Below are 25,385 nucleotides of genomic sequence, written 5' to 3'. Positions count from 1 at the left end.
GTCTAAGAAGGGCAATGCAGTTTATATCATCTTAAATTGAACAAGTCTTGGGCGCTGTGAACTCATCTTGGACGTCGGGCCGTGTAGACCGTCCTGGACAAGGCTCAGCAGCCTTTCTTGAGAGCACATTGTTGGCCAGGCGCTGTGCTAAGCGTTTTGCGCACATTCTCCTATTGAATTCCCACCAATTAGCCACTTTACAAACCAGGAAACAGTTCAGACAAGGTCGGTAACTTCCCCAGGATCACACAGCCCCTACATGTATATATCAGAGCTGAATGCAGACCCCAAGTGACCTCACTGCAAAGCTAAATTCTAGCTCCCGCATTTCACCTCCCTCCGCCTCTCTCCCACATCATACGCCCGCTAGGATGTGCACAGATGCCGACGGTCCTCTCTCCTAAGGCCTGGCTGGGGTGCTTCGCTTCCAGCTCACCCTGTCCATTCCCACCCAACCCTATGCGGCGCCTTAGCTTCGCGCTTAACCCCGCTCTCAGCTCTGTCTCCCGCTTTCCGCATGCTCAGGTCCCCCACCCCAAAAGTACTGAGGGTGGAGAAGGCGCTCCCTACGCCCCACCCTGGCCCTGGGACGCGCCTGCCAGCCCTTCCTAGGCTCGGCCCGGCCCGTCCGGCTGGGCCCCAGGTCGCCTCCAGCCAGGGTTTCCTCCGCGCTGGCGAGGCAAAGCGGTGGCAGGCTGAAACCTCCGCTCACTTTTAAGAGAGCACAGCGACCCCCGCCTGAATCCCGGAGAGCTGCAGGTGCTCCCTTCGTGCGTGTCTTCCACTCTGAAAAGTTAGTCACCGCCCTATTTCCACCGACTGGAAAAAGCCAAGGAAGGTGTACTTATGAGTTTAAAACGTCATCTAATTTATTTAAATTCTCACCAAAACAAACCAAACCAAAAAAACTACCAACAGAAACCCCCAGACTTGAGCAAGATTCTAAGGCAGGTCCCAGAAAGTTTTAAATCAACTAAAGAATGGGCACTGGGATGAAAGTCCTGTAGCCCAGGGATGAATAAAACGCGGAACCGATAAGGGGACTCCAGGGAGAGGCACCTCCACCCCACCCCTGGGAAGGCCGAGAGGGTGCAAAGCCTCCTGGACAGGGCCCAGGGGTCGGAGGCTCTCGGGCACGGTAAGAAAGGGGAGGTTTTGGTGCCTGGGGGACAGGTCTTTGCTTCACAGCGTGGAGCTGACCTTTTACACATATTTGCCTGACATGTCAGAGAAGACGATTTAAAACTGGTTCTTTGTTCGTCTCCAAGTCCCGGCGACAGCAGCCCGGGAGGGTAACTGGGCCTGCCCCAGGCGCCCCAGGCCTAGACCCAGGACAATTGGATCTCATGGCCCCGGAATGGGACTGGCACCGTCTCTGGGAGAGTGTGGCCCGAGGCCAATCTCCTCACCCTCACCTCCCTCCTGGCCAGGTGCGGCTCCTGACGGAGGTGAGCTCCGGGAGCCCCAAATCCTGTGGCTTCTTTTAAAGCTCCCCTCTAATTAGAAGCAGCGGTGAAATCACTTCAGTGATTTTATCTGTCATGGGAAAGCAAACCCTAAACCAAACCTCAGTTGCCCATCCAGAGCCACCAACGCCCCCATTCTTCCTTTAAAAAGTTCTAAATGGAAAAGATAAAGCGCTGGAAAACATAGAGGAGTGGGAGGGGGAAGGGAACTGTGAAAATAGGAAGAAGGGGGTAGACCTTTGTACAGAAGTGCTAAGTGTGAATGTGTAAGAGAGTGTGTGAGTGTGTGTATGTATGTGTAGAGTTTCTCTCTTTCTCTCTACGATGGGAGGAGACTAAACCTAGAAGCCAGAAGTCACACAGAATCATGAACGTCTTCACCTATTGAGCAACAGTTTCATGTGGAATCTAACGCTGAAGTGGCCCCGGGGTTGGCAGAGTCAGATCCGCTAAGGCCAGCCGTGCCCTGCACCTCACCTCGTGGGCGGGTGGGGAGGCGGAGACGGCGACCCGTCCCCACTGTGTCCAGGTGCGCGGGGATCATGGGGTCTGGACGCTTCTACCGGTCTAGCCCTTCCCCAACCCCCGACCCCCACCCGGGAGAGGAGACTCCCCCAATTCGAAAGTTCCGAGGGGACGCTAACCATGGGTCGAGCTTGTCGATGCCGCACCACTGGAGTGCGAAAACACACTCACACTCGCATCGCACCCAGCACATTCAGCAGTCAGTCCGCCTCGGTTCCCGGGCCAGGGACTGACCGGGAAAGCGGGTTGGGGCTGTTGGGAAAAGCTGGAGCTGATGGCAAGATTGCCGCGGCTATAAATCCATCACTTCCCAGGTCAGCTCCGTGCGGCGCTGGGACTGCAGCTGGCGGAGTGAATTCCTGGGCCAGCGCGCATGCGTCGGCAGGTAGCAACCCAGCTCTTTATGACCAGGTGAGATGTTGGTGAGCAGGTAAAAAAGGAGGATTTGCCTAAGCGATTCCAGGGAGCGGGCCCGACCGAGCCCTCCAGCCCATGCCCGGCGGGGACCAGTCGCCAGGAGCGCCGAGCCGCGATGTCCATACTTGCCAAAATGGGGGACTGGCAGGTACGGGGGGTTTGCCTTGGCTGGGGTTGAGGTGGGCGGGGGTGGAGTAGGGGAGGGGGCCGGAGCGGGGAGGAGGAGAGGAAGCGCCGTGGCCCAGGGCAGGGGAGTCGTAGGTGAGGCGCGCCTGGCAGCGCCCAGGAGAGCTCCCAGGAGACAGCGAAGACAGGAAAACCGAGCGCAGGCAGCGACTGCGGTGCTGGGGGCAAAGCGCGCAGCCCGCGGGGCCCGGCGCCGGGGAAGTCCGGCGCACGCTCCACAGGTGGCCTGGTGGGTCACTTGTGGTTTGTGCTGTGGCCGTTTCCCCCACCCCCCTCCCACCTCAAGTAGAAACTTGGGAGGATGACTAATTCGTAAGGGGGGGGAGGGAGCAGGCCTGGGGTTGCGGTGCGCGGAGGTGAAGGTTTTCAGCCCGCTGCGCCTGCGGCCTCGCCCTAGACCCCAGGGTTGAGTGTTGGACAGGTTCTGGTGCACCTGTCTCTCTTGGTATCCCCAGATTTCGGGAGATCTAGGATGTGTGAAGAATGGAAAGGAGTCCGGATGGCTGGGTCGCGGCGGCAGCGTGTTTCTTTGGGAGATAAAAAGTTTGCCCGAAGTTTAGCTACCAACTCACTCCACTTCCTGAAATGGGTTTTTGCCGCCTGGGCTACGGATGAGGGAGTGTGTGAATGGTGGGTAAGGAGGCAGGGGGGTGGCCAATTTGCCAAAACCAACGCCTGCGGAACTTGGCCCTGCTAGGCCGCGGGCACCACAAGGCATCCAAGGCTTGGCTCCTGTCCTTCCTGAGCCCCGGATTCCGACCCTGGCCAAGGAAGCATTTGTCCAGCGCTCTCCTTCCAACTTCCAGACACTTTCCCTTCGGGAAACAGAGCGGCTCTGGCCAGGTTGGTGGCGGTAAAAGGCTCTGCCTGTCGCCGATTTCATCATCAGAACCGCGAGGCCCTGTTTTCGCCCCAACCAAGAGGCCTGGTTAGGGTGAGATTCTGTGTGCCCAAAAGCCCGGGGAACAATTCGAATCTAATGCCCTGAACTTCCCCCCCCCCAAAATCTGAGGCCTTGCTACTCCTGGTCGAGTTATTTCTCTTGTTTCAGATTTAGGCCATTAAAAGTAAAGTTCTGAGAAGTGCAGTCTTCAGTAAGCTACCTGGAGTTGGAGAAAGGCCTTTTGCCTTCTGTACTTTTTTCCCTTGTATTTATTACTTTTATCAAGAGTGAGCTCTTTTATATTCTTCTCCCTAGTTAAGCCTCACTAAATGGTATTTCATCCGCAAGTTTAGACGAACCTCGTGGTTTAAGGATGCAAATCCCATACCAGAGACAAATCTCGGGAATCCACACCTTTCCCTCCCTGCCCCTGTGGGCTAAAGGCCCTTCCTAACTCTCTTATTTGGAGGCTGAAGACTGGGGGAGTCCTTTCGGAGCAGTCTTTGGGTTTTCTCCTCAAATTCCAGTGAATTCCGCTGCAGAATTCCTAGGTCTGAGAAGGTGCCTGTTGAGTAGGTTTGGCCTGGGACTGGGCCTTCTGTGGGTTCGACTAAGGTTTGAGAGCAGCGAGACTGCCGCAGGAGGAGGAAGAAGGGAGCCGCGGGCCCGGCTCTTGAGGGCTCACAGTTAGGCAGGTGGCTGGAGGCCTGGATCTCGGGTGGGGCGAGCGGATTTGGGGCCCGGAGGGGCCGAATCTGCTGGGCTGGGCCTGTTGGGCTCCCGGCTCCCACTGGGCATTGACAATCGGAGAAAATAGAGTCATTCTGGCCCCTCACTGTCTCTTTCTCTTTGTGACTCTGTCTCTCACACAAATACTCCCTCTTCCCCGCGACGCCCTTTTTATGCCCCCTACGTCAAGCCTGGATCTCCGACCCCCAACTCCAGGCCTGGCGCTGCTGTCCCGGGGTTCTGGCCCCGCCGGAGCATTGACGTGCAACGAAGCGACTTAGCGTGGTAATGACGCTGGAACAAATGCAGCTCGGCTGGCTCCAGAGGCGACCCTGGCGCTCGCCCGGGCCTTTCATCAGCGCCTACACCGGGGGCGGCAGTCCAGAGCCGGCAGGTCCCAATCTGCACCTCAATGGCGCCCTCGGCAGGAATACAACAACAGTTTAGCAGCCCCGGCGGGTGCGGAGCCGGAGATCTGTTGGGCGCGGGGCAGCGGGGAGGTGGAAAGGGGGGTTGAAATGGGGTTGCAGAGGATGGAGGGCAGCCTTTCCAAGCCCGCAGAGGGCAAGAAAGCGAAACTTGGAGTTCACTTAAGCACACCGCGGCGACGTCTATGGAGTTTTTAAAAACCCATGCTCTCAGGCCTAGGATTTGGCCTGCTCAGGCTATGGCCGCTGCTGGGAGGGTGTCGGTGCTCCTGGCAGCCCAGATCCTGACTTCAAACCACTGCACTGGCGACAGGCTGGGACAGCCCTGCAGGGTCTAGACCTGGAAAGTCGACCATTTTCTGGACGGAGGGCGGCGCCAAGCCTCTAGCCCGGTTCAGCCGAGGAATTGTGATCAGTTCAGGTGGGGCAAGGGAGCGCCCAGAGCATGGGGAGGGCTTCCTGGGGCTGTAAGGCCCCTTGCCAGCTCTGGCTTCTCTCTAGCTTTTTGGAGCTTTCTGCCTGCTCTGCTAGGTTTGGGGAGTTTGCTGAGGTGTTTGGAGGGAGAATTCCCCTTCTGCAACTTTGGGTGGAATGGGGAGTTCTCCCAGCTCCTGCCTTCCTTCCACCTGTGAGGGAATGCTCCAATCTGCCACAGTTCCCATCCCCTTTTCGGGACGCCCGGTGGAAATCTGGGAGGCCTGGAGATTATCGAGAAATAAGCCCAGATGAAACAAAGGTCCTTACTAGAGCAACTCTGAGGCGCGACCTAGTGTAGTTAAGGAGTTTGTACATATAGCAGAGAGAAAAGACAGAGGTAACTTTCTTTTGGAGGACAAACGAGGAAGCTCAGCCAGGAAAATTAATTACTCTGTATTTCCTAGTGTCACATTAGGTCCTTTTCTTTCTTTTTTTCTTTTTTTTTTCTTACTTACTTAAAAAAAAAAATCCCAAAAACGAAAGAGATAAAAGCCCCAGAGGACCCAGCAGGCCCCGGTGAGGAGTCCAAAAGCCCGGACTGACCAATCTGGACGAGGAGGTGGCTCCCAGGCCTCCAGGTTCCGCGGCAGCCGGGCTCTGCCTCGAGAGCACGCCCGCGTTAGTAGTATCACCAAATCATGAAGGAACTCTCCCTGCTTTAATTAAAAAGGGGAATCTTGGGAAAACTAGAGCAGATTAACACAGCTAAGAGTCGGTTCCCGGTGATTTATTTTGATGCATGCACGAGACGGTATCTAGACTTGCAGGCACACACGTCTGTATTTAGGCTGAACTTCAGAAGCGGGTGTGCAGTTCCATAGGAGTCCTGTATTCGTGTCCACGTTGCACCTAGGAAACCTTAGCCTGAACACCAAGTTGAACTGTCAGTTGGCCCTAGCTTCACACAAACAGGAGGAAAATTGTTTAACCCCTGGAGCTGTCAAGTAACCTCTTCAGGGTACAACTTTTATTTTACACGCCGCAATTAAGGGATTGCAAACCCCAGCAGAGCCACCGGAGCCGCTTGGCAGAATCTCCAACCTGGGGGAAAGCTCAAAGCCAATAAAACTCCCAAGGCGCTGCGGCCCGAGGGGGTGGCTGCCTCGAGCGGAGGCGATCCCTTGTTGGGAAAAAATCCCGGAGTGACTTCGCCGGTCTTGGTTTGGTGGTTATGTTTAATTGCTAAAGGGATAATGATTTCTAATAAAATTGCACGGGGCCAAAAGGGCAGCTCGGATCGTGGTAGCAGGGTTAAGGGAGAAGTGCTAGAAGCCGGGCCCCAGGCGTGGCGCTTGGACCTTGAGCAGTGCCGGACTTTGCAGAAGGCATCTCTGGAGAAAAGGAAGCGGAGAAAGAAAGGAAGGGGAATGTGGCGGAATTGGGGTAAGAGAGGGGGTGTTGGGGCAGGGCCTCGCGGCGGAGCTCGAGGAAGGTTTTATCAGTTCGCAGGCTGGAGTGCGCTCTAGAAGCAAGTTCGCGGCGTAGAGAGGCCTTTATACCTGTGTCGGAGCGGCCGGCGGCAGATTGTGGTACTGGCGAGCAATTGGACTATTGTTGATATGCTAATGAGGCGATTAGGCTGTTAGTAAAGAGCTGGAAAAGGGAAAAGTTTCTACCATTAGAGGGAGATCTCCGAGCGCACACGGGAGCTCTTTCCCTTCTCTCCTCCTCCTCGCCCTCCTCCTCCTTGCCCTCCTCTTCCTCCTCGCCCTCCTCCTCCTCCTTGCCCTCCTCCTCGCCCTCCTCCTTCTCCTTCTCCTCCTCCACCTCCTCTCCCTCCTCCTCCTCCTGCGCTCACCGCCGGCAGCCAGTACTTTGCGCTTACCCAGAGAGTAGCTCCACTTGGGTGCGAGACCGAGAGGGGCATATCCGTTCACGCCGATCCATGAAAATGCTTTGGAAATTGACGGATAATATCAAGTACGAGGACTGCGAGGTAAGCGCGACGCCGGCTCGATCATCCGTGCAGCCACAGGCTCCGAGTTTGACCCTCCCTCTCCTCCTCCTCTCCTTGCAACCAGCTGCGAAACGCGGGTGGGACAAACTTTCCCCAGCGCAGCGCCCGTCCCTCGGATTCGCCCGAAGAACGCGGGGGAGAAGCTGGAGAGGGAGGACGTGGATGCTCCCTTCTTTGGTTTCCCTACTTTGAAGCCCGTGTCCCACTTTACTCCCGTTTCTGACCAATTTTGGCTGTGCCTAAGAATGGGGCGAAGAGAAGAACATGGGCTTTTGAAGCAATTGCTGGCAACTGGGCACTTGCCTGTGCACTCCTCGTGTTATCTTCATCGAGATTCTGAGGGCCCAAGTCACCAGGAACAGAAAGGAAAGAGATAACTCTTTTCTCTCTTCAACTTCCTCTCCGATCTTTAATATTCCTTCTTCTTTATATTCATTCATTCATTCATTCTTTCTTTCCTTTCTTCCCCCCACCCCCATTTCTAAAGCGGTTCCCTTCTCGGCTTTAGAGACGAGCCCCCACACTTCGCTGTGAGCTGGGCTGCATCTTCCTGTAAGCGGGTTCAACTTAAGACCACTGATCCCAGCTGCGGGGCTCGCTCCAGATCCTCTGTGCTTCACGAAGTTCTAAGTAGCTTCTCCCTCTGAGCTACAGGATCGACGAACCCTACGGGGGTGTGTGGGGGTGGGGTGGGGAGATGTGCTGCGCCGAGCCTGCTGGCTGCTGGGTGCGGGAGCACCAGCTTTTGCAACAGCCCAGAACGACCGTGGGAATCCTTGCGCGGCTGCGGACCACCTCTGGTGCCGCGAGCCCGCTGGGCCGACAGAGAGCGCCGCTTTGGAACCCATTTTAAAACCCAGAGTCCCCTGAGCTCGCCTTCTCGAGGCAGCAAGGGAGACCCTAGCGCGACCTGTCCACCCGCAGGAGGCGCTGGGAACGGTTACAACCATCACTGAAATGAGCAATGAGTCCGAGAGAGGGGTTGGGGTGTGTAGGGCTGGAGATTACCTAAATAAATAGGTGGCAGTCCCAACTTTTGCTGGGTTTTTTTTTTCTTATTTTTTGGCATTTGCAGCTGAGAATGTTAGGCATGAGGTGTGCGTGCAGGCGCAGGGGCGGAGATCTTGACTTCACTCGAAACCAGAAATTGGGTTTATGTGAACGATGTGTCACCCGCTCCCTCCTCCCTTTTCTTTCTTAAGATTATTTTAAATCGTTCTCCTTTCAGGCCCCCCACCCCGGTAGATGGGGACAGGGTGACATCCCACGGGTACTGGCTCTTCCCTGGGGGGGGTCCTGTCGCGCTGGGAGAGGGGCGCAGGGACCCCAAGTCAGACCAGTCGCTTTGTTTTCGAGGCTGGGGGCGAGCTTTGCGGGCAGGTAGGAATGAAACTGAGCCCCTCAGTCTCATAGGACAATTCATACTGTACTGGTCTGAGCTTTGGCCGGAGGCTTGGGCATTTCACTTTCGCAGAGGCCGAAACCCAGCTCCAGGTGTGGGCGCCCTCGGCGGGCGGGGTCCGAACCTCCGTGGGGCTCTAGGTGCCGACTGGATGGGGTGGGTGGCTAGGTGGGGGATGAACTTGCACCCGTAGAGGGATCCTGTGGGGGCAAGTGTGAATGCGTGTGTAAGCGAGGCAAAAAAGATAAGGAGAGAGAGAGGATAATAAAGTCAAAGCTGTTTCCACAACTTTGGCCGTGGCGGGCAAGCGCCGGAGCGGGGATTTCGGGTTTCGGAGCTGGCTTGGGGCAGTCTGATTGTGCCGGGGCTCTGTAGGGACACGCAGGAGGCGAGGTGCCGCTTGTTCTGACAACCTGGCGGGTAGACTGGCAAAGGCAGCACGCCGGGAGAGCTAGTCGTGTCATCTGGGGGGGCGTCAGGCGGGAGCGGCCCAGCCAGTCGGACGGGTTTTTGCCGGGAGCCGCGAGCCCGTGCCAGCGGCGCCCGGGCTGGGCCGCCTAGCGTCTGTGCGCGCCTCGGCCCGCATCCCGGCTCCGGATCCGGAATCCCCGGCTCCAGAGAGCCGAGGGCAGAGCGACGGTGGCCGGGGAGCGCACGGTGCCCCTGTCCGAGGAAAGCTCAAGAGGAGGCCGAGGAGAGGGCCAGGGCAGCGAGCGGGCCGGTCCCGGGCAGGGCGCCGGGTCATGGAGGAGCCGCGCAGCAGCAGGCAGCCGAGTCCCAAGTCCCAGACTCGGCTGCGAAGCGGCGGAGCCCGCGGCCAGACAGGGCCGGGAAGCGCCTGCCGCGCCGAGAGCCCCACGAGCGCCCGGACGCGGTCCCCAGCAGCTCCTGCCCGCTACGCACGACCCCCGCTGCATCCCGAGGTCTGCCCCAGCCTTTTAGGTCTGATTGTCCTCGCTCGCTTCCTCTCCCCTTCCCCCTCCCCCGCGGCCTCCCCCCTCCGTGCGCTCCGGCTGGGCCCCCTCCCCTTCCCTCCCTCCCTTCCTCCCTTCCTCCCTCCCTCTTTCCCTCCCTTCCTCCTCTCGGGCTCTCCCTCCTTCCCTCCCTCCCCTCTCCCCACCCCGGGCTCCTCTCCCTCGCCCACACTTTCTTTCTCACACACGCACGCAGACACATTCTGCCTCTCTGCGCTCTCTCCTTCGGTCTCCCTCTCTGCCTCTTTCTCTTTCACTTTTGCATGCCCTGCAACCTTTTAAAATGTTGCCCCTTCCCTGTGATTCGCCAGACGCCGCACCGCGGCCCCCCGCGCGCTCGCCCGCTCCCTCTCTCGCTCGCTTTTTGTCTCTCGCGCTCCCTCTCCCCACTCTGATTTGCTACACTGAGACTCCCGTCAATGGACTGCATTGAGAGCCGGCTCCGGCGCGAGTTGCCTCTCCGCTTCACGCTCGATTTCCAGGCATTCTTCCCTTATTAAGTATTCGTGTAATATTAATAGTCATGAATATCTGCTATTAGGAGGCTCCAGGAACGCTGCCCAGCGCGGTTATTAGAAGCTCAAGCGAAGCCGCCGCTAAGAAAAGAGGGGGAGACACGGATTAAGGAACACGCACGCACCCACACACTCACACATACTTTTTCCTTTTTCCTTTTTTGGGGTTTTTCATTTTTAAAGAACTTTGAATCATAACCAGTCGCGGCAGGATAGAGACCGTGGGTTCGACCAGCTGAAGGCGCCGCGCGAATCGGTGGTTCAAGTTCGGATGGATCCAAGCCGGGCTCCCGCGCTCCGGGGAGCGTCGGCGCCGTGACTGGAGTCCTGGGTGGCGCGGGGCTCTCGGCGCCTTTTGTGTGGGGCGCGCTTGGGCGGCGGGGCAGCCGGGCGCTCCAGGCTTGCTTGTTTTTTTCCACCCTGACTCGTTACCCCAGACTCTTCGCAGATGTTAGTTCACAGTTTTTCAGCCATGGTGAGTCCCACCCCCACCCCCGTTGCTGTTTCTTTAGGAATTGGATTCTGGAAACCTGGTGCCGTGGAGCTGTCCGAAACCTCGGGTTTCACGCCCAGCTTTCCTTCAGGACACCCCCTCCATTTGCATCCCCCACCCCACCTTGCGCCTTTCTCTCGCTCTTTTTCATCCCTAAATCGAGTGCATTACCCCCTACCCCAGCCCCCGCTCGACCTCTCCGAGCACTCAGACCTACCTCGCCGCGGCTTCCCAAGGCGTGTTTCTCCCCACGTTTATCTTGATTTCCTTGCGTCTTCACTTGTTCCCGAGATGTTCTCAACATTTGATGCTTAATCTGTCTGCAGGAAAAGTGCAGCCCGGTGTGCCCCCTACCCTCGGGGCCTGCGGCCGAACCGCCGAGGGTTCGCGGTCTCTGGAATCAACTCTGTTCGCTTGTTTTGCAAGTGAATTTCAATAGAGAAACCTAAAGTCAGGCGTTTCTTCTTCCCTTTGGGGCTGGGGTGGAAGGGGCGGGGGGGCCTCTGCCCCGGGGTGCACCTCTCTCTTTTAAACCCAATAAGGCTGGATCTTTCTATTTTAAACCTTGACTTGACGTCCCCCTTTCCCTATCCAAACCATAAATCGACTCTGTCGAGAAAAAGGCTCCTAACTGAGGAAGCGGAAAAGACAGACCCCGATCCTGCAGTTAAAACCTTCTTTAAGCTGGTAATTTAAACGTGTGTTTTCGTTACAGCCCCTCTGCGAAATATGTTTCTATTTAAGTAGTCATGAAACGGTAATAGTCTTTGAACGTTTATGATTTTTTTTCTCTCCAAATAAATGGAAGAGAATAAACAATAACGCAGTGGCAGACAGGTTCAAATCGGGGGAAAAGAAAAGGCCGCTTCTGTTTAGTATTTAGGAGGAATTTTAATTTTGCTTAAGAGAGGTTTCACGCTGCAGTTTAATGGGCTGTGTTCCAGGAGACCCTTTTCTATCTATCTTTTCCCCTCTTTGAAAGAAACCCCTAAATAGTCTCTTGTGCCCCCTCCATATACAGTTCCTCTGCGTTGTTGGGTCTGTTTCACTTGAGGGTATTTCCTGAAAAGAACTTAAGAGCTGATTTTTTCCCGGCGGCCAGCCAACAGGAACGGGCGATTTCCCACGCAGGCTTGTCAAGTGGATTTTGTGTGGATAGTTGTAGCTCGACGCCTGATTCCTTGTTCTTTACGTTTCCTCTCGCTCTCTTCTAGGACCGTCACGACGGCACCAGCAACGGGACGGCACGGTTGCCCCAGCTGGGCACTGTAGGTCAATCTCCCTACACGAGCGCCCCGCCGCTGTCCCACACCCCCAATGCCGACTTCCAGCCCCCATACTTCCCCCCACCCTACCAGCCTATCTACCCCCAGTCGCAAGATCCTTACTCCCACGTCAACGACCCCTACAGCCTGAACCCCCTGCACGCCCAGCCGCAGCCGCAGCACCCAGGCTGGCCCGGCCAGAGGCAGAGCCAGGAGTCTGGGCTTCTGCACACGCACCGGGGGCTGCCTCACCAGCTGTCGGGCCTGGATCCTCGCAGGGACTACAGGCGGCACGAGGACCTCCTGCACGGCCCACACGCGCTCAGCTCAGGACTCGGAGACCTCTCGATCCACTCCTTACCTCACGCCATCGAGGAGGTCCCGGTAAGAGGCCGCGCAACCCTCGCGGGAGGGAACACAGCCCCCTACTCATCTACCCGAGAAAGGATACCTGGAACATACAGTCGGTGGGCCCGGGTTCTCCCCAATATTTCCTTATAAAAACATTTTATTCGGGGGCGGGGAGGGGGGCACGTTTTGAGGAACCACACAAAGTAGTTGCGAGTTCTATCCCAGAACAATGGTTCCTGGAGCTCCCTCAAACAATGCCTGCATTACCATTTCCACCAACACAGATAAATCAGACGAATGTCACCATTAACAATATCTTTCTCTCGACGACAGTAAACTGTCTCAATTGCTAAAAGATCTACTTCCACCGCTGAGTCTGGCGTGGAGATTTCTCCCTGTCCTGGGAATGATGTTAAATGCAACCAAAAGGGCTCATTAAATGTCCTCAAAATGTAAAAGGAAGTGTAAAAGACACACTAAGATCATTTTAACCGGATTTTATAAGCACAAGTGAAACCTAAAAGTTATGTGTACACCCTATCCTGATTAAAGAAAAACTAAGTAGCAAATCCAAGCAGAGGGACATTAAAATGCAGCCTTCTTCTTCCTAGGGGTGCTAAGTGGTGACCTCATAAATCATTAGCTAGGTTCCCAACGCCTATCAGAACCTGCTACACCCCATATGAAATTAAATGTTTTGAGACTATTGGGTAATACATTATTTGAGTTCTAATTTAGTTATCAATAAATGCAGTTTAAAATGATTTCTAAATAAGCATGGCATTAGCACATTTACTATTTACAATGCAAACCAGGCTATTGATAATTTGAAAATACTTTCTGGAATTAAACTTAAACCAGTACCTCTGCTTCAATTCTATGTATTTATGGTTTCCTCACAACCTTCCTGAAATGGAATTAGAGCAAGCCAATAATTTTATTAAAGCTGTAAAGGCTTCTGTTAAAGCTGCTTTTCTTTGGAGAGGAAATGTATCTGGATGTGATTTTTACTAAAATGCTATTTCAAATTACTGCATCAAATATTGCAGCAGTATGTCCGTTGACAGTTTAATGATTACTACATTAGATTGTAAGGAAAATGGTCAGATGAACTTACCTGCTTGCTTGGTGAATTTAAAACATTATTTAAGTTCCATAGGAAAATAGAAAATTTATTACATCTCTCATGTGGCCCAGTTAGTCACTGAAATTTGTTGGTTATGTTTAGCAGCCCTTGCATGGAAGGCAGGAAAGTGGGCACTTGATCCAGTATAAGGTTTAGTGAGCACTGTATGTCTGTATGTGTGTGTTCATACTTACATGTTTTTAGAAACTGATACTTAACAGTGCATTTTTTTGGAAGTGAGAGGAGCACTAATTTATATAAGAGCAATTTAAACATGAACTGGGAGTTATGATTATTTTAGTTCCCTTTCCCAAAGCACTCTGAATCTTTTCCTTGCTTGTTCTTTGAAAATATTTGAATTGCAAAATAATGTTGCAAGCTTTTGGAACTACTGTGAATGAGAATTGCTCTACTTTGCAAAAATTTCAAGGTGAATTCTTAACACCTGTATACTCACTCTTTGTGGCAAAATTGGTCAGTAGGAGAAATTAACTGAAAGATTAAACAAAAACAAGGAAACCCAGTTGCTGTTCTTCCCTCTCCCTCCCCCATCTTTTAAGAAAAAAATTCTTTCAAAGGAATTTGGGTCAAGAAAAAGGTTGTTTTCAATTTTTTCCCATTGCTGCAACAGTTAACCTTTAATAAGTACAACTGCTAAATATGTAAGAAAATCAAATCGATGGTGAAAATTATTTAATCATTAATATCTCAGTGGGGTTTTAAACTTAACAGTCTTCCCTGTATGGACAAGGTCTAGAAATAACACAAATAAAAGTATTATGCCACACTACATTTACTTTATGGGTTTAGGGTGCATGCATAAAGGGATCATATTTCCCCATATAGTTAAAACACAAGAACTGCAGCAGTAGTCATTTCTGAACATTTCTCAATTTAATTATACTTAAATCCAGAAGCACTTTAGGCAAGTTACAAATGAGAGCATTGAGTATAATAAAACCTGTAATAAAGCAACTTAGTACCATCCACCCGGAATCATTGCGATCAGGCACAATTAACAGGAGCATAAATCCAAGACAGAATGGAAAATGTTCGAATCAGTATTATTGTTGGACAAAGACTAGAGAAGGAAGTAATAGTTTTTTAAATGGTAATGCCTGTGTTTGGTAATGATTGCAAAATCTTCTATCTCAGCAGCCCTGGTGCTAATTTGTAAACACAGCCAGACATTATATTGCCTGTCAGTTTCTGCATTAGAAAACATGATTTCATTTTACTTTCTAATCACGTTTTGACTCTAGCGCGCACACGTATACCCATCCATCTGTAAAAAAAAAAAAAAAAAAAAAAAAAAAAGAAAGAAAAAGAAAAACACCCCACACGGACGACAAACCTGCTGCTGGACAACAGGAAAGCAAGCTCAAAGGTTTTTTGTTTTTGGTCATTTTCATATTCCTATCATATCCAGGCTTAGGCAGTAGTCTTTCTAAAAATTTATGTGGAGTTTTCCATAAAGGTGTGTGTGTTTGCTCTTTATTATACTACCTAAACCTTTTCTTTTCCAACACTCTCCTGTTACTCCCGCCCCTGTCATTTCTATTGTGTTTCCCTGGCTTTCGCTGCCTGAACACTGGAATTGCTAAAATCAGAAGCCGCTGAGGCGCCCATCTAAAGCTAGGTACATTTCTAAATGTTGAACTGACTGAGAATGATTAGGTGCTCCAACACTTGGTTTAATTTCCAAAGGAAGTTTTATTCCCCATCTCCACCCCTTTTAAACATGGATTATTTGCTGGAGGAGGAGAAATTGGCCATGGGTGTGCAGTGAAACCTCTTGAGTTGCAAAGCCCCAAATTCCAATAAGCCAAGATGAGATGTTTATATATAAATGTCATTATACGGGAGGGGGAATTTTGATTCTACACCTTCCCCTCCTCCCATCTTGCAGGGAATATTCATTTCCTTTTGTTTTGATTATACACTTACCTCCATGTGTATCCTTTTGTTGCAGCATGTAGAAGACCCGGGTATTAACATCCCAGATCAAACTGTAATTAAGAAAGGTAAGCCATTTCCTTCTGCATTCCAAGCATGTCCTTACAGGCAGAGTGCTATTTAAAAGAACTTGCAGAGCTGTGTTTATTTTTTCCAAATAGGATTTCCTAAAGGCTCAGAATTAGCAAATAGATAGGCACAGAACAGCAATGCTTAAATAATCAGCCTTCAGTATGTTGGTAATGCCAACAGGCTAGCTTTGTTCTGACTCATGATTTGACCATTTAATTTAGTTTAATGATATTTGGACAAACACACAAAATGTACAGTAGTTGAACTGATTTGGAAGTGGCATTTCAATTTTGAAACAGTTTAATAGTTTAATCCATTGCCTGGATGAGGGTTAAGAAGTGTATAATGCTAAAATAGTACAAATAATTTAACATTAATGTAAGAACAGATGATAAAAAGCACTCTTTAGGAGAGGAAAAAAACATTCATGTTCTTCAATTTAGTTTCTTGTTAGCTGTTTAAAGGTCTTAGAACTTTGTGAATTAGGTTAACAAAATTTTAGCTTTTGGTTAAAATTAGTATCTTTAAGATGGGAGGATTATTAGCATACTTGTTCAGAGCAGAAACTGTTAGAAAAGTGTCAAGTTATTTGAATGGATTTGTAATCTGTATTGTGTTTAGTGAGTAGAAATAAAGTTCACTGAATTAAATGCTATTCACTCTTGGTAGCAGCTTTTTTTTTTGGTTATGGTGGCAATGTTACATTTCAGGATTCTAGGCACCACCAGAGGACGATGCTATATAAAACTGTTCTCATTTCTAACCCCAATCAGTATATTGTTAGCTAGTTTAAAGTTTCATTTTTGCATCTGTGAAGTCTTTGTCACGTCAAATTAGATGTGCAAGGGATAAATCTTAAGAGATGCTCTTTCCAAGTCGACATGATAATTGGCTCTTTTATTAGTAATCTCTCAAGAGTTCGTTTAACTCCTATTGTCTCTATTAGCCTCCCCAGAGCTATTAATGTCACAAGTGATCTATCCAAAACCTAGAGCCCCCCACCTCCCTATACGTCTAGCATATCCCCATTAAAGAACGCATAAGGAACACTGTGATGAGATTGTGTGCATATTATGTCTCCAAATGGAATTTTAAAATACAATGCATACTGTACTGAAATGGTTTTGAATGCATCTGAATTACATTGGTGCTGAGAAACGTAATGCATTAGTATACTTTCTGCAGGTCTTCTATTTTTTTTCTAACAATGGTGAGTCCAACAATAAAGAGCTTATGGTTTTAACTAGGAAGTATATATATCCACTTTCCCAATAAAGGCGCTTTAGCAGAGAAGGACTATTAAGTATTTACTTAACAAAAGGGCACATTGCTAGTATTCCACTGTAGGCCTGTTCTTCCCTCCCCACTCAGCAGTTCAAAACTGGCCTTGGAATGGATCTCCCAAACCGAGACGTTTTCAAAATTAAACATAGGAAAGGGCCTATTTATCAAAAAGACGGGACGTGTGGTGTGGACAGCAAAATCCACCACTTCCCAGCGTGGTGCCTCAATTAAAACGCTCGTTTACAGGGTGCTTTAGCCATCTAAACTGTCGCCTGATTTTAATAATGGGTCTTCGAAGCAGTTTTTCCCCGACACTAAACCCCCCACCCAGCAAAACCCCTAAAGTACAAGTAACTTGCTCTCGGTTTGCAAATGTAACTCCCTCCCCTGCAACCTGAACCCGTGGTCCTGGACCTCATCTGGGGCCCACTCCGCTCGGATGCTCAGAGCCTCAGGGGTCACCAATTTCACCACCCATCTCTAGAGAGCACCCTTGACGGCGAAGGGGAAAGGGTCAAGGCACAAACGCAGGCCAGGCTGGCTGGGGGAGGGCAGGGCCGCCTCCCGGCCGCCGGGTGAGGCAGGGAGGGGCTCGAGGCCGAGGAAGAGAAGCAGCAGAGCCACAGAATTTCAGAGCCGGACGGAAAAGCGGGGACTGTGGCCCAAAGCCTGGGATCCGGCCCTGGCCGGGATGAGGGCCGGGGTCGGGCAGGATTTGGGGGTGATCCACGACGCCCAACACGCGGCCTCCCCTCTGTCTCCGCAGGCCCCGTGTCCCTGTCCAAGTCCAACAGCAATGCCGTCTCCGCCATCCCTATTAACAAGGACAACCTCTTCGGCGGCGTGGTGAACCCCAACGAAGTCTTCTGTTCAGTTCCGGGTCGCCTCTCGCTCCTCAGCTCCACCTCGAAGTACAAGGTCACGGTGGCGGAAGTGCAGCGGCGGCTCTCACCACCCGAGTGTCTCAACGCGTCGCTGCTGGGCGGAGTGCTCCGAAGGTGAGGCCCGGCACGGCCCCGCCCGGCCCGCCCGCCCCGCCCCGCCCCGCCCCTCCCCGCCCCGCCCCGCGGCCTGGGGAACCACTGCGCTTGCGCCGGGGCGGTGGCGGCGACGCAAACCGGCCTCGCGCCGCGGCCCTCCCTACGCGGGAAAGGAAAGGGGGCGGGGAGAAGAGCGTAGAGCCAAGTGGGCGGGATCTGGGGGCGGGGGAGCGGGCGATGCGGCGCGCGCCTGCGCTCTCCGCTGCCTTCCTGCGAGCGCGTTCTGGTGCGCGCCTCGTTCGCTGCCGCGCGGTCGCGGACTCCTCCGCCCCGCCCTCCTCCTCGCGCAAGCGCAGCTCGCTCCGCCGCGGGCTCAATCCCGGCCACTGCAGCCGCGGGGCGCCGTGCAGCCACCTTTTCCCTCTTCGTGCACACCTTGCAAGCCCAGGAAAAGTTCCTCTCAGGCTCCTCGCTTTGCCTTACCTCTCTGAGCAGGGTCTCCGAGGGTAACCGGTTGTGCCTTGTATAAGGTTTTAATAGAATGGCTTTTAACTAAAGGAAGAGAATGGTGTCCTCTTGAGTCCGCACGCCATGCCCCCCGGTCGCTGTTACCTCCAGACCCCGGTACTATAGGCGTTTGCATATGATGATTCCCAATTTACTGGGGCCCTGATGTGTGCCAGGCTGCGTGCGAGCATGTTTACGTGCATTGTGTGCAGTCACTACCAAGGAATGCATCTGTTACATACATGGCCAGGGATTCTTACCTCACCCCTGCGAGGTCTGAGTGATTTATTTAGTAGATAAGATTTTATAAGGGTCAGCAAGGTAAAGCACCTTCCCTCAGGGCAGTTTTCTCCCTGCTGTGGGCTTCCTACCCCTAGGATTCCACTGCACGTTGTGAGTTGTGGGGCTTGTGTTGAACTTACCCGGGTAATATGTTTCTTCTCTTTTTAAATAATACTGAGAACTTCATTGTTTTGACTGTTATTCATTTATCTATCTGTTGATAGACCCGCAATTCCGTTCTAGTGGCTATATCCCACACAAAGCCTATAAAGATCATTTTTTGGAAGGTTTTAACATCAGCCATTCTAGTCTTTTCTTCCTCCTGCACAGTCATTTTGCTTTCCCTTTATAATCTTTCACTGACACAGATCTTTTCCTTGCCCTCTGCTTTTTCCTTCCCTTCCCCCATCCCCAATATTGGAGACTGTTTACCTAGGGGAGTATAATCTAATCCACACAATTAAAGAGCACTTGAGTAGGGAATAAAATCTGAAATTAATTAATTTGCTGTTTTATTTAAACAATTTATCTTAACCACTTTCTGATTATGGGATTCTATTTAGACATCTGTTTAGAACGGCCTCCATTGTCTCTGAAATCAGTGAAACTTTTAAGGGCTGATATCAGCCTTTGACATTTCCAGTTAGGCTGGTGACATGGCACGTAAACAGTTGGCGAAATGAATTTCCCTTTGGGGCTAGAGCCAGAGCAAGAAACGTGAGAGTGATAACTTTGGTTACTCGGAACAACCTAACAGCATATCTTGCAAAGACAGTTTTAAAGACCCCATTGGGATTGGTGTGATTGTAACAGCAGGGAAAATATACAGGAATCAGTTGAACTCAGGAATACCTCAAACCCTAGAGATGGGGCTGTGTCTGTTTGTGGTTCTTCTTTAGAGAGTTGGGAAATCAAAACCTTCCAACCTGCCACAAGAGTTGCAATAATAACTGAACATAGGGGGTGCTTTACATTTTAACAGGCGTTTATCTCCTATGAACTTCTGTAGTATTCCTAGGTTTCCCTCCTTTAAATGTCTTGGGGCCAAGCTTCTCAGTTTTTGAAAGCACATTTTAGGAAGCTTTCAAAATGATTTTAATGTGGTGCAGAGCAACCCAGTGTTTTCTAAATCCCTTTCTCGCATATATTTGTGAAACAGGGCGAAGTCTAAAAATGGAGGAAGATCTTTAAGAGAAAAACTGGACAAAATAGGATTAAATCTGCCTGCAGGGAGACGTAAAGCTGCCAACGTTACCCTGCTCACATCACTAGTAGAGGGTAAGCGAATCCACTTGCTAACTAGAAGGAACTTCCTTCTTGGAAAATGGATAATATTTAGTGGCCAGATGTTTGGTTGTATTTTATGTCAGTTGGGCAGTTTCATCTTTGCAGAGAATATAGCCAGATGTGACTGGAATTCTTTCATGGCAAAAAGAAACATTTGCATGTACTCCTATACCTCCATCCTTCTTCCTTCTTTTCCTCTACCATAAAGTTACACCTCCCCAGCCTAATTCTGAGCTAAACAATGCACAAGTTTAAGAACTGCACATTCTCCAAGTTTCTGTCTCCTTTAAAGGGCTCAGCAGTAAATAACTTGTTATTCTGACATCTGCATTTGAGAAATGCGTGACCATTACTTCCTGAATTAATTTAGGAATCTTTGACCTGCGTCCTGATTTAAGACCATCCTGAAAGCTCAGGGTTATGTGCCCTTTCAGGTTTTTGTTTTCCAAACATATGCTCCCTTATCTCTTTAATTGTGCTTTTCTCTTGGAGAAGAAGAAAAGTGAGCAATTTTTGATTCTGGATGGTGTGGATATGGAAAGATAAATATAAGCATTGCAAAAAGTTTCTCCTGGTAGCTTTGAACACACATACACCCTTCCAAATGCCTTAAAACAAAAAGCCAACCCTTATCCTCACTCCCTGCTCTAGATAACTGCCACCAGAAGCCACTCATATTCCTGCTGCCTCTAGATTAAGTTTTTCTGATACAAGATTGGCCTAGGTTTTGGTGTACTGGAATGAATCTCTAGCTCTCCTCTGTTTTTCTTTGTGTCCTATTGTAAATGTCTCATGCTAACAGGGAAAAAAAAGTTACTTTAATTACCAGACAGATTTTAAAACTAGCATGTATATTTAAAGAAGTCATTTTATTTTATTACATCTTGTATTTGAGGAGATATATTACAATTGAATTTAAGTTCTAGCTTTGTAAAGTATTTTTTAAAATGTTTAAAACCATATATTTGAGGAGGAATCCTATGAATTCTGTTTGTTGACAATGTCAGAGATTGGTAGTAATGTAACTGTTCAGAAAATCAGCAATTGTTCAGTGCCAGAAACTCAACTACGGTAGCATTACATTAAAAATCACAGCAGTCCATAGAGAACCCACTATTCATACTCCAAAAGAATTATAAGCCAAGAAAATGGTAGCGGTGTCTTAAGGTATAGCGTGGAGTTCGTCTGGGTTTGGGGGTTGAGTTCTGTAGCAGGGAGGCAGTTTCTGGAGAACTGTTATTGTTTGTGATCCGCTCCATTTTATGGAAACAAGCTCTGCGGAGAGGGCTTTGATGCTCTAATTGGCGCATGCGTTCTTCCGGAGCTGGAGCTAATGGCAGGAAGCCCTGCAGTAAAAACCAACTGGTTCAGGAAATTAAAACCAAAGATTCGAAAATCAACAACACAGACAGACTCAGTGGAGTGACCCTCAAATCCTCTTGGTTAATCGGTTTGGATGAACAGATAATTTATGTGATCAAGTTAAAATGTAAACCCTCAGTTGTTCCCTTGCAGAAAAGCTCAAAGAGTAATTATGAATATCATTTATGAATGTGTTGATAGGTGTGAAGTTGGAATACAAGAAGCATTTTAAAAGAGAATTTGGAAAAGTGTCATTTAGGGTGGGGGATGGGACTGGAGGTTGGTGGATGAGATTTACATTTTCAAGTCTTCTTGGCCCTCTAGGAGAAGTGGTCATTTTTCCTGATAAATGCATCCACCAGATCCTACAGAGAAGGCAATAAAATGCCTGAAATGAGAAAACAAGTAGTTTGTGTTTCCTGCAACATCTGGGGTGAAGGGAATTAGGGAGTTGGTAGTGGGGAGGAAGTTAGGATCCCCACTCTTCATTCTCTCGCACTGGCTCCCTCCTCTCCCCTCTTGCCAGGAGAAGCTGTCCACCTGGCCAGGGACTTTGGGTACGTGTGCGAAACCGAATTTCCTGCCAAAGCAGTAGCTGAATTTCTCAACCGACAACATTCCGATCCCAATGAGCAAGTGACAAGAAAAAACATGCTCCTGGCTACAAAGTAAGGCATTTACCTCTACGGGGTCTCTGTGTCTTGTTGTCAAGAGAAACAAAAATCGTTTTTGCTCTTCCTTCTCCCTTGTTTTCCTTTTGTGTTAATCAGCTTTGTTGCAGTTATAACACCATCTTATATATAGTCTATGTTAAGGAAGAAATGCAGGTGGGATTCTTAGGCGCTCCCATCTTTTTCCTCTCATTTGTCCCATTTTCTCATTTTTTTTGTTTAATGAGTGTGTATGGGAGTGGGTTGTAGGAGGGGTTTGATTGAAGTTGAGGGTGGATTTGTGACTATGTTGTTTCAGAAAGACCAGAATCAAATCCTCAAAGGGGTAACAAGCTTACCTATGTCAGTTTTTGTATCCTATCAATATGTTCTCCAAGGGCAAAGATTAAACAGTGGCCTGCAAAATGTGCAAGCCAGAAGCTGTCCTAGTTTCAACCCTAATCCGTTATTCCGTTTCTTACCTTCCTTTCACAACCCCTTCTCGAAAGTGACACACACAGAGAGAGAGAGAGAGAGAGAGAGAGAGAGAGACCCACACCCCACAGAAGTTTTAGCCCACAGGCGAGAAGTCAAATAGATTTCAAAATGGCCCAAGTTATATTCCCATCGGTGCCTGGACTGAATAGGCTTCTCCAGGTGATGTGTGAAAAGAAAATGACTGTTTTGATATGTTTTCTGGAAATTAAAAGGCTTGTTTGGAAGCCCTTAATTATCAAAGTTGATGTCACAGGAGAGCATGGAAGCAGAGGGCAGAAGCTGAGGCTTTGGGTGGGACCCTGTTTCTGGCCTGGGGACATCAGCTGGCCTTGGAGAAGGGAGCCAGCCCAGGCTCCTCATTCATCCCCCTCCCCAGCCCCCCAGGCCAGGCTGCTGCTGCCCCTGGAAGGCCCCAGCTAGCCCTTGCTTCCCAGATTCAGAGACAGAGCTTCCTGAGTGCAGGCCTCATCTACCTCTGCGAAATTTCAACTTTTTCTTTCCCCAGGCTTCCTAAGCACACCCATCTTCACAATTTCTCTGCAGTATTTTTATTTCGAGCTATGTGGGGAAAGAGGAGGAATGGGAAATTGAAATGTCTGTTTCTTCTTCCCAAACACTACTTTGAATTATCTCCAAGTAACAGGGCTTTTTTGTGTGGGCCCGTTTTGTTTGTTATTGTTGTTTTTTAAAGGCAAAATAATCCCAAGTAAAGTTTTGTCTTTCTGTCCACATTCACCTGAATTTGATTTGAAGGTGAACGAGTGGGGACTTCATTCTACAAACTGCTGCTGAGGTCTCTCTAGAGGAGCAGGGAAGAGGGTCTTTATGACATTTTGAATAGGAAGGCTGATGGCTGCAGCATAATGTTGGCAAGATACTGTTTCTGACTTCCGGTCTGCCTGAGTCCTTTCTTTCTCTTCCAGTGTGTGAAATGGTTTCCTATGTCTAGGATGTTTGGTGTGAGGGAGAAAGGTGGGAATAAAAGTTTAACATATCTGAGAGGAAAGAGAGAGAGAGTCATTTGTGAAGGTAGGAAGGGCTTGCATTTAAGTAAAGAGAGATGGTTTAGTGGTCACTGAAAGGTGGCTGGGTCTCCCAACATGTGGCCACACTGTCTGTCTCTGGGGTCTTGGGTCATGTCAGGTACCGGCTGGATCCCGGCAGAGGTAGCTGCAGGGAGGGAGGTTTTCTCTTTGCTGCTAGTGCTGCCCAAAGTGGAGCCTTATGTCTCTCTCTCTGCTCCACTTGTGCTGCAGACAGATATGCAAAGAGTTCACCGACCTGCTGGCTCAGGACCGATCTCCCCTGGGGAACTCACGGCCCAACCCCATCCTGGAGCCCGGCATCCAGAGCTGCTTGACCCACTTCAACCTCATCTCCCACGGCTTCGGCAGCCCCGCGGTGTGTGCCGCGGTCACGGCCCTGCAGAACTATCTCACCGAGGCCCTCAAGGCCATGGACAAAATGTACCTCAGCAACAACCCCAACAGCCACACGGACAACAACGCCAAAAGCAGTGACAAAGAGGAGAAGCACAGAAAGTGAGGCTCTCCTCCCGCCCTGCCCCTCCCACGCCTCACCAGCCCCCGCGCGCCCACCCTCCGGCGGGTGACAGCTCCGGGATCAGCAACCCTTCCTGCTGCTGCTACTGCTGCTGCTGCTGCCGCCGCCGCCGCCGCCGCTGCTGCCCTTGGGTCCCCCCGAGTCTCCGGGACTGCTCTCTCGACTGTCAGTGGGGCAGCCTCTCCGACTCTGCACCCGCCTCGACCTCCCCACCCGCTCCCACACCCCTGTGCCCTCATGTGGAGCCTCAGAGAACAGAACAGGCCGTGAAGCCAGCAGAGAAAAGTTCTGCCGAGTTTGTGAACCCTTTTTTTTTTTTTTAACAAAACAACAAATCAACAACAGCAACAACAACAACAAAAATTAAAAACTTTTTTCTAAAAAAAAAAGTAAAAATAAAAAAAATTATATGCGCTTCATGGGACTGAGTCACCACCTTCCCTTACATACTTCAGTTCAGATTGTAGCCATACTTAAAAAAAAAAAAAGCCAAAAGGATGATGACAACATTTTTATCAGTATTGTGAATAAACTTGAACACAAATACACGAAGTTCCATGTCATGTCTTCAGTTGTAGAAGTTTTTCCTCTTTAAGGTAAAGCGACCAACTTGAACTTTCTCTGGCAACACGATTCGCAGTTATATAAGGGAATCAGTGTTCACGTCTCTGTATATATTTATTTATGTGTAATTTAATGGGAATTGTAAATATGGTGAGTCTGTTTTAAGCCTTTTTTTTTTAATTTATCTGATCTTGTTTACCTCTTGTTTAGTGGGTTTTGAATCTTCCCTATTAGTTCTTCATGTGGTTCATGGTACTGATTTAGAAATCCAGTGTTTGGGGGATTTTTTTCTCTGGGATTCATGAATTTAGCCCTGTTGTAGCATGTTAAAGGTGACAATGAAACAGCTGGACAAATTTTAAAAAAGTAAAATAAAATTTTATCTATAATTAGTATTATTACATTTAGCTTTTCATTGAACTGAAAGAAAAAAAGTGATATTGGACCCTGGAAAGATTTTTAAACTTGAGTGGTTTGATAATCCTTCTAATGTATTGTAGGGAGAAAAAAGGTTTATTTTATTCCACTGTCCTCCCTTAAAAGCATCATTTGAGCAATAAGTGAATATTGTCTTTAAACCAAGGGTTAGGGAATTTTCCTCTCTCTCTCTCTCTCCTCTCTCTTTTTGTTCAAAGAACTTCAAACATTTGGGACCACCTGGTATTCTGTATTTTCACTGGCCATATTGGAAGCAGTTCTAGCTGCATTGTATTGAGTTGTGCTGGCAGTAGTTTCCATGCCTGTCAATGTATCATAGTCCTTTGTTGCCCAGATAAATAAATATTTGATACGCTTTATGTCGATTTTTTTTTATTCAGTGGCTGTCTTTACCCAGGCGTATTTTTGTTCTTGGCAGTATTTTTTATTCAGTATGGTTACAGTAATTGAGTTTAACTCTCCCTTGGCAATTGCTCCTTGCAATAAGCAGCTGAACCCATTGTTTCCCTCAAGTATAATAAAAACTTACTTTCAACTTGGAGTTCAGAGCAGGGTATCATTTAGATATTCCACTGAGTCTGTATTCAGACAAATGACACAATAAAGCCCAATGTATTCTTTTGGATAAAAGATTGTACTGCTAAAAGAATGACATACTGTCTTTTCCTTACTAGAAACATTAATTTTATTATTAAAAATAAAGTTTTATTTTATTTATGTTGATCCTTTAGGTTTTCATTTGTGTTTT

General features: G+C 49.5%; 1 protein-coding gene and 1 long non-coding RNA gene across 6 annotated transcripts; one reads left to right on the top strand and one right to left on the bottom strand.

Annotated features, from left to right (window-relative positions):
* The first annotated feature begins 1,865 nt into the window (after window positions 1–1,865).
* TFAP2A (transcription factor AP-2 alpha) lies at window positions 1,866–24,994 on the top strand. 5 transcript variants are annotated; one of them, XM_054490061.2, is made up of 9 exons: window positions 1,866–1,995; window positions 2,306–2,556; window positions 11,667–11,724; window positions 11,864–12,101; window positions 15,167–15,218; window positions 17,273–17,504; window positions 19,435–19,553; window positions 21,451–21,592; window positions 23,329–24,994. In XM_054490061.2, exons 2-9 carry the CDS (start codon window positions 2,484–2,486, stop codon window positions 23,615–23,617), a joined length of 1,203 nt encoding a protein of 400 aa, XP_054346036.1. In that variant the 5' UTR covers window positions 1,866–1,995; window positions 2,306–2,483; the 3' UTR covers window positions 23,618–24,994. The 5 variants fall into 5 exon arrangements, with proteins under 5 accessions (XP_054346036.1, XP_054346034.1, XP_054346033.1 ...); XM_054490059.2 differs by having other exon boundaries at window positions 11,667–12,101; XM_054490058.2 differs by lacking the exons at window positions 1,866–1,995; window positions 2,306–2,556 and adding an exon at window positions 6,804–7,047 and having other exon boundaries at window positions 11,667–12,101.
* On the bottom strand, window positions 5,824–7,713 carry LOC129037857 (uncharacterized). The gene is made up of 2 exons (XR_010126571.1): window positions 6,937–7,713; window positions 5,824–6,704 (listed from the first exon to the last, which is right to left on the bottom strand). It is a non-coding gene; the product is annotated as an uncharacterized LOC129037857 (long non-coding RNA).
* Window positions 24,995–25,385: the final 391 nt, after the last annotated feature.

Source organism: Pongo pygmaeus, chromosome 5, assembly GCF_028885625.2.
Source record: "Pongo pygmaeus isolate AG05252 chromosome 5, NHGRI_mPonPyg2-v2.0_pri, whole genome shotgun sequence".
NCBI classification, from domain to species: Eukaryota; Metazoa; Chordata; class Mammalia; order Primates; family Hominidae; genus Pongo; species Pongo pygmaeus.
This window is presented reverse-complemented; position numbering and strand designations above follow the sequence as displayed.

Bases quoted from the DNA above. Each gene is read 5' to 3' on its own strand.
- TFAP2A (XM_063665794.1), top strand. From the start codon at position 9,214: ATGGAGGAGCCGCGCAGCAGCAGGCAGCCGAGTCCCAAGTCCCAGACT. The intron at 12,102-15,166 runs GTAAGAGGCCGC...CTTTTGTTGCAG, and splicing joins ACGCCATCGAGGAGGTCCCG to CATGTAGAAGACCCGGGTAT. The intron at 17,505-19,434 runs GTGAGGCCCGGC...TTTGTGAAACAG, and splicing joins CTGGGCGGAGTGCTCCGAAG to GGCGAAGTCTAAAAATGGAG.